This window comes from Vigna unguiculata, chromosome 7 (genome assembly GCF_037176805.1).
Source record: "Vigna unguiculata cultivar grain cowpea cultivar isolate G323 ecotype 2 chromosome 7, ASM3717680v1, whole genome shotgun sequence".
Lineage (NCBI taxonomy): Eukaryota > Viridiplantae > Streptophyta > Magnoliopsida > Fabales > Fabaceae > Vigna > Vigna unguiculata.
The window spans coordinates 8,973,624-8,982,522 of record NC_140798.1 but is presented as its reverse complement, the minus strand read 5'-3'; the positions used below and the strand labels follow the sequence as shown (position 1 = coordinate 8,982,522).

At 32.7% G+C, this 8,899-nt stretch overlaps 1 protein-coding gene across 1 annotated transcript; it reads right to left on the bottom strand.

Moving 5' to 3' along the window:
- Positions 1–1,154: 1,154 nt before the first annotated feature.
- LOC114191130 (BTB/POZ domain-containing protein At5g03250-like) lies at positions 1,155–4,598 on the bottom strand. The gene is made up of 4 exons (XM_028080316.2): positions 4,422–4,598; positions 3,723–3,792; positions 2,320–3,549; positions 1,155–1,824 (listed from the first exon to the last, which is right to left on the bottom strand). The coding sequence occupies exons 1-4, from the start codon at positions 4,478–4,480 to the stop codon at positions 1,414–1,416; spliced, it is 1,770 nt and encodes a 589-aa protein (XP_027936117.1). The 5' UTR covers positions 4,481–4,598; the 3' UTR covers positions 1,155–1,413.
- Positions 4,599–8,899: the final 4,301 nt, after the last annotated feature.

The window sequence follows — 8,899 nt, the reverse complement described above, 5'->3', positions numbered from 1 at the left end:
GAAAAATAAAAATAACATCCCTAAATTCATTTGATCAACGATGTTTAATATTTTTTCTTTCAATTTTTCTTTTCAAAAACACAACCTATAATTACATAGTTGTAGACACCATTCTTAAAGAAACACATTCTAAACCATAAAACGTAACAAAGAGAAAAATATAAATAAAAAAAATCGATAAAGCGTATTTATTATATTTCGTAATTATTAAGCAAGTTAACTATTGTAAAATGCCAATTGGAATATTATTAAAAATTAAATTACATTGTTTAAGAACCATATGACAAATATGTTTTTAAATAAGTAATTTACTATATTAGATAATTATTTATAATATAACAAAGAATACATGTATTACATAACAATATAATAAAATTTTGTAATTATGAATGGGTCTATAACCCATAATATAACAATTCCGCTAGTATTTTAAAGGCTTCAAACTAAATTAGACTTTTAAAAGGTACATAGACCATACCTTTAGAAAAGACATGTAACAAACTCAAACTTTATTTTTTTAACCAAACTCTTACTCAAACTCGTTAAATTTTGCTATCAACAAAATATCATGCCCATTGTCATTGTGAACAAGTGTCGAAAATCTAAAGAAACTACATCAACAATATTGGGGTTGTTGTATATGATCTTAATATTTATTTTTCTGTCTCAAAAGTAGGTTAAATTGAAGGATAAAAGACATGTTAAACATGTTGTATAAGAGTACTTAGTTTCCGTAGAACTGATATAAAAAAACACAGTTTCCTAGGCTTACGAATATACCAAGTTGTGCAACAAATAGTAGATATCTAATGATCAATCAATGTGAAAATTTTACCTTTATTCTATGGATTTTTTTATCTTTTATTTCTCAAAAGTTAATAACATTATTACAAATTTTAATTATAGTTTTTTACACTTTCCTAATTATTTTTAATTTCATTTACTCTTTTCATCAGATTCAGATAATTTTCGCATTATTTCTATAATAACTTGAAGTTAAGGAATATGGTTCATTCTTTGGTGAAATCGCTTGTCAACTGATTCATATTTAGGTGACAACATTGCAAAACATCATGGAACCCATTGTTAACTATAAAATTTATTTACCAAATTGTTAGCTTATGATATATTTTGGCATTGAAGTCAAAACACTGATGTACAAATAACATTTCTTCACAATAAAATAGTAACATTACCACCATTTTTATGAGTAATTTATGATTTCCTCTTATCATTTGATTGTCAACTCAAAATTCACCAATCCATTAAGTTAGAGGGAAAATGGAAGGATGTGAATGAACTTCATTTCCAACCTAACCTATGATATTTAGTGAACCTTGACAATTTTAGTGAATTGGTAGTATAATGGTGCATTGATGCTGCAACCACTGATTCTATTAGATTAGTGAAACACTAAGAATTTTTCCTACAAAATATTTTTGGGATAATGCTCCAACTTTTCTTTGTCTTAGCCAACTTTTGAAGTTCATTCTTGATGCATGAACATTCCTTTTCTAGCTCCGAGACAAGGTCTTTCAAGTTTTCAGCACCATGTGTTGGGTCTAGTTGGTCACTATCATTATTCCTTGGGAGGCTAGGAATTCCATTGGACCTTTGTGGGTTCTCAAGATTCTCTGAAACATACAACCAACTAGAAATTGATGTCCGAAGCCGAAGTTGTTCAAAAAAGAGAACTTCTACGATCACTCGAAGCGGTAACCTTTCATTTTTTGCTACATGGGTGCTTGCTTCTAATGACAGTTTTTGGCAGTTCATCAGTCTGCAAAATTGTTCCCTCTCAAAATCTACAAGCCATGGATGTGTCTGTATTTGTCATAAATGTGTTACATTAGAATTATCCAATTGACACAAAATAATACTGCTAAAATTGTATTTTCTAAAACTTTTGTGATACTTCCAACATGGTCAGTTTTTTACATAAGGTAAATTTGTCCAGAAATTATAAAAATGGACAAGTCAGAAAATAATTAGTAGACATAATCTAAGTTGTATGGACTCATGACAACTTTAAGAGTAAAATTATAAGAATTTTACATGATTTCTCAAAAAAAAAAATGAGTCGTTAGGAGTTATGATGACTTCACTTTTCAGTATTTTTTTCAGAAATTAATATTAATACGGAAGTCCTCTTGATTCCAACAATGACTTCAAACAACTTTATTTTTCAGAAATTTATAAAGAAGTCTTGTGAAGTCTTCATGATTTTTCCCATGACCGGTAAATATTTTCTTACTCATTTGTTTATGTAATTTTTGGACAAATTTGAGTAGATATGTAAAAGAACCAACATGGTCTTACCTTAAGGTACACATCTATTGCATGATATAAACCATCATCCAGTGGCCTAGCATAATCTGGAATTGCAGAAGCAAGGGCCTGAAACTTAGGCAACTTCAAATTAACATCATGAGCCACCTCAGCAAGATATGAATCTATTAAATTTGCCACTATTGTCATAGGCGCAAGGGCATCAGTTCTAGCTACCATTGGCCCTTCTTCAATTTTGCATGGAGTAGTTGATGCAGTTGTAGTCTGGTATATAGACATAAAATGGTCAACAATCCTATGAATGCAGTCTATATCATAAAGGGTCTCAACCGAGTGTCCCATATTTGGAATCAGAAGATCTACAAGCTCAGCTTGATCAAGTTGTGATCCAATTCTTTTCTCCAAGTTTTCTATGCATGATGGACTTGCATGTAATATCATGGCAGTTCGTAGCAACCTAAGTAGATATTTTGAGGGTGTGACCCCTTTCTTATCAGGAAGAAAAATCAAAATTTCTTCAAGCAATGATCGTTGATCTGCTTCAGAAGTTGTACTGGTAGTGGTTGTTTCATTGTTGACACTAGTTTTATCATTGGAGCTTGCTTGCGAATTCATCAAAGGGACAAACCTCTTAATATAATATATGAGGGATCTAGCAATATTCTCTAGATTCATACCTTTTCCTTCAATGGCTAAAATAAGTCTCTTTAATAAGGGTAAGCTTAACAAACACAAATCCTCGTACCACCAATCATCACTTGGGGACACTGATTTAGTCTCAAAAGAAATTACATTCAATGAGGTGGGATCTTGAGTTGAGTTCTTTGAGCAATCATGTTCTTCCACATATCTATTGAACATGTTTGGGTCAGAACATGCCCTCATTGCTAATGAATCAATGCATCTTGAAACAATGTGTAACTCTTCTGCACAAGTTTTAACTTCCTCACATGTTTGAAGAGCTTTTATAGAGTCTGACCAATTACTAAAGATTTCGTTGAGAAATGACTCAGTCTTCGCAATTAGATTCCCTTCACCATAATTTTCATTCATCTGTAGATACTCTGCTGCACATCTCAGACTAACAACATTTGATGCTGTGACTTCTATTTTTACATTGTAACAAAACTTGGTTACAAGCGCAAATGTTTTGTCTCCACCAGGAACATCATCAAGTTGTAAAACACAATCTGATCCATCCTCATTTGTGAAATCAGTAACCAGTTTCTTGAGCAATCCACTTCTAGAAAGTAATGGGAACTACAACACCAAAATCATGAATGAAAAACATAAGTCAAGATCTAACATGAACTTGAATGCATAGTTAAGACTTGTTTGAGGCCAACAAAAGACGTACAAGGAAAGAGTGAAAAGTAATATGAACAACAACAATAAAACTCATAAACAAGCAAAAGTTCAATTAAAAGGTACACCTTGTGAAGAAGAAATATTGTTTCGCCTACTTTAACAGTAACATCACTTGGAAGTCCGGTCGTGCAATTCCTGAACACACAGAATATTTTAATTTAAAATTAATTCATACTGCAAATTCTATAAAAACAAGTGTTTTGCTTGTTCTATATTTGAAATCATGTTTTACATAGTAAAATCAATCACAAAATAATTGAACATGGTAGAGAATATTGAGCATTATATATATATATATATATATATATATATATATATATATATCAGTCATTGATTACAATGCAATGTCATGAAAACTGAATCCTTAGCAAATATTACACCTTGAACCTTCAACCAACTGAGCTGTTAAAGTTCCAGTTTCCTCATGCTTTCAAGGGGCATTTTTGCACCTTTTTGCCTTTATACAATAAATTTCCTCTTTCATCTAAAATTTGGAATAAGCCAATTGTTTGTTTCCTTTTTATCCAACTAAACAGGGTACTGATAAGGTTTTAACATAAGTGAAATTGCATGCACTGTTTTAATTTCCTATTTGTTGGGCATGAAGTTGTAACATACATGATCTTTTGATTTGACTTGAATCTAGGGAATGTGTGATTTGTGAGAAGACAATATCTACATGTTGATTCCAGAGTCATTCAAGATTAATAAATCATAATGATAGGACATATGTGATATTAGTTTGAATTGATAAAAATTGTTACCATGTTTGGCCCTCACGATGAAATGCATCTGATTTTGATCCAAGCCTCATGAAAGCCATTTATGGATGTTGTTGTATGATGACAAGAATTCTGCAATTGAATAGCATGAGAGAAAGTAGGAAAGAGATGATCGGAGAAGATGTGAGTGAGATCTGAGAGCAAAGTGCAGTTTTTGCATTGTGCTTGTGATTACGGTCCAAAACACAAACATGTGGCGAGTCTAATGTTGATGGTAACTGAAATAACCGAAAGATATGGTTGTGCAATCATATATACATACACATATCACATTTCTCTCCCTTTTATCATTACTGTACAAACTTCTAGAAATATATTATAAAAAATCTCATTATTATCTATTTTCGAAATAAGTTCTTTTAAAGGCTTTTTAAACTAGTTTTAAGTTATTAAATGATTTTCCTTCCTCCTCATAAAATATGTTTTTCTTATTTCAAGTTTATGGTAATAAAAGTTATAAAAGTATAAGTGAATGAACTAACTAATAAAAAAATATTACAATAATGAATTACTCGATAACAAATAACATTTATTTATTTGTCAAGAAAAAATATTAATATATATATATATATATATAACAATTTTCTTTATTAACATGAAGATCTAGTGATTTGATATATTATACAGTTAATATAGATACATAACATTTAGATTATTATTTTAATTTTCTTCATAAAATGTTTTATATTTAAAACAACATTTTCAAGATTTAAATTTAAATAATTTTATTTAGAAGACATAGTACTAGTGCCAATAAATATTAGTTTAAAGTTAGCATATTTTTATCTTATTGTCATAAATTTAATAGAAAAGAAGTTGGTGCGTGGGGGTAAGTGTGTACAAGTAATAAGTGTCTATTTTACTTGATTTTATATATGTTTTTGGCACTTTAATTGAATATAATCAACTTAGTTTGAAGTAAATAAACCATCTTTTACTTATGGAGAATCAGATGTGTGAAAATTTAATGTAATTTGTGTGAATTACAACACTTTTTGGAAGAACTCAAGAATGATAGCTAAAAATCTAGAGTTGAAGATAAGAGTTGAAAGACGGTTAGAACATAATTCAAATTTGGCTTTCGTAGTTGAACAACGATATTGGTTCTTAAGTTACAAGAGAAAAACTTCACAACAAAGAGACCTTAGTATATGAACTGAACTATAGAGGAAACCTCCAGTATTGACCACCACAAAAAGGGGCTTGTAAGCTAGAAGAAAATCCATCATGGGAAGGAAACCCCAAGTTGATCACCATGACAATAGCTGAAGTCAAGCCTTTAAAGTCTATAAAAATAAATTCATGCTATATTGTATTTAGTTTTAGCATCTTTTTAAGATTCCTTTAGAAGATTTCTCTTTGTATTTATTGAATATCTTATAAGACACATGGAGGAGAGCAATAGCTTTTTGACTTTAAGTTTAATTTAACTAGGGATGGCAATATGGGCTTGGTCCGTCGGGCCGGTCTGTAGGTCCGTGAAAAAAATACGGGGTGGGCCAAGGTAGTGAACTCGCAGGCCTGTAGTAGCCTGGCCCGCATAAGCCTACGGCCCGCGCGGGCCGGTCCGCAAACCCGTGTAAAAAAAACTGGCACTTGTGTATATTAGTTATTTTTTTTTATGGATTGTTGCATTAACATTCCAAATTCTTGTATAATTGGAAAAGACAAGTATTATGTATTTTTTAATGTGCTAAAATTTTAAAAAATACATTGTGTAAGTCATAGTATGAATATGAATATAATGAAAATATTGAATTATCAATTTATCATCCAACTCCCCAACGTCTTTACTTAATTTTCTGAACTTCTTAAAGTTTCTCAAATTTTAAACATTGAAAGTTTTATCATAAAAATAAAAAAAAAATGCGGGTCAGCTCGCGGGCCAAGTGATGTGCAAGGCGTGCTAGTGATTGCAACCCGCATAAATTGTGCGGGGCGGGGCAGGCCAGCCCGCAATGTACGAGCCTTATGTAGGCCAAGCATAAATAGGTTGGGTTGGCCCATATTGTCATCCTTAAACTCAACCTCCCAAAACAAAAATAGTTTGCAAGGTAAGGTTTGCACCCACCTATATACTATAAATTTGTCTTATTCTAGTCAATGTGAGATTTTCAACAAAACATGCATATACATGAATGTGTGTGTGTGTGCATGTGTGTATTTGTTTATTTTCAATAAAAAAATAAATTAAATAGAAAGTTTGTTTTTTATTTAAGCTATACATTTTAATAATTTTAATTTGATTTAAACAAAAATATTATATTGAAGAGCTTAATAAAGCAAAAAGACATTAATATTCAAATTATAAAATTTAAATAAATATAAAAATAAAATTTAAACATAAATAAATGCATAAAACTAAGTTAATCTATTAATCTACTCTATACCTATACAAATCATTCTTCTCTTTCGCATATACAATTGATATTTTTTATTTTATCCTTTATAATATAATTGTTGTTAATCGTTTATTTAAGAATAAGCGCTATTTTGAAATTTGTTGAATAAAATTGTTTTTTTTTCTCTTTTTTTTCATCATATTTATAAAAATATATTTATAAGTTTGCTAACAAATAAAAATTTACTTTGCGTATAAATTATTCAATTTAAAAATATTAATAATATATATTATAAAAGATTATCTGAAAATAACGTAAATAAATTTATTACTTTTCAAAATGAAAGCAAGTGGAAAGAAACTATTTAATTTGCAAACTTAAACAAAATAAATAAGGAAAACATTATCGAAGAAATTATAGATAATTTAATAAAAAAGTGGTGAATAAGGAAAATAGAATTATACCGTTTCATTAGTAGTTGTCATATTTGATTTATAAAAAATTTAGTATAATATGTAAGCCCAGTTCTTCTGCCCTAATATTTTAAGGGCTGTCTTACAACTGTTGGGCCTAAAGGCTGGTCCAAAAGATAAAGCCACTCCTAGTTGCCCTAACTTACACTTTCACTCTTGCAGAAGAACCAGTTGTCACCTTTCCTATCCTCTCACAAAACGCTCTGCTAGGATTTGCCCTAAGTCTCCTTCGAGCCAACTCAAACCCAGCTCCTACTCCACGTAAGTATCTCTTTCTAGCTCGTATGGTTTTCCATTGATCTTTCTTCGTATTTCTAGTTAGGGTTTCGTAATAATTCATCCCTTGGTTTCGTTTTCTCTTTTGTTTTCAGCCCTCTAGTCCATTCCTAGAGCTGCAGTGCTTGCTGTCGTGCCCGCTGTCATGCTGTCGAGGTCTCTGCTAACCCTTTTCCAAGTACGAGAAGTTAGAGTTTCTGCAAAATCGTTGGTAACATGATTGTTGTGTATGATTCGTGTGATTTAATGTCTGTATATTGCTCTGAGTTTGTGAAGTGTGTTATTGCATTTGCTTGGCCTGGTTTTTGTCTGTTATGCGAGTGAACGGTGGGCGGGGACTGATAATCTCGCCCAAGCGAGCTGGTATCGCCTAGGCGAGATGAGCAGAGGCTCACCCAGGTCTTCTCACGCGAGAGGTCGCTCATTTTGAGCGAGCGAGCATCTCGCTCAGGCGAAGAGGGTCTTGCCTAAGCGAGACAGCACAGAAGCTACTGTTCCAGTATTTCGAGCCTTCGTCTAGGTGAGGAGGGCTCGCCTGAGCGAGAGACCCTCTCGCTTGAGCGAGACTCCTCTGCCTGAGCGAGAGGCTAGGCGAGAGTGTGCGATTCAGTTTGGCTTTTCTTTTCGTTCGTGGATGTTTGGCGTATAAGTAAGGGGATTACTTTATGATGGCATGATGGGGATGAGTATACATGATTAGGGGGGCTTACATGTAATGAATGGTGAGTTTGGCATGATCTTATGTGAATTATACATGAGGGGTTGGATACGTATGTGGTCACAAATCTGGCATGAACAACGGTGAACAATGATGATTGGTAATTCAGTGGCATGATATTGATATGAGGGGAGAGGCTTTTCTCATGATTGGTAACACGAGTTGGTACTGGTTCGACATGTGATAAATGAGGGTCGATTATGGATGTTGGTATGAAGTTTCTATGCATGATGTATGTGTTTATTTCTTGGCCGGTTAGGTAAGTGGTCAGTATGTAATCCCTTGGAGTCTCTAGGTGAGGCTTCACGATCGTGCTTCAATGGTCGGGACGTAATTCCAAGGTCCCTGTTAGTGGGTGTCTATGGTGGTGCCTCATCTGTATGGTATGGTAAGGATTCAAGGTAAGGTTGTATTCTAACACTCTAAGGGGTCAGTTAGTCTCATTTAGAGCGGACTGACTCCTGTGGTGAGAGTAGCAGGAGGTTTGTAATTCATTAAGGGCTAACCTTGTGGTGAGGGAAATTGATTCATTGTAACACTTGTAACACATAACTCGGGGGTGAGCAGAGGTATCCACCACAAGTGCAAGTATCCGCTGAATCCGACCAGATTGTATGTATCCGGATGAGTCGAGTCGAATCCTTAGTGTAT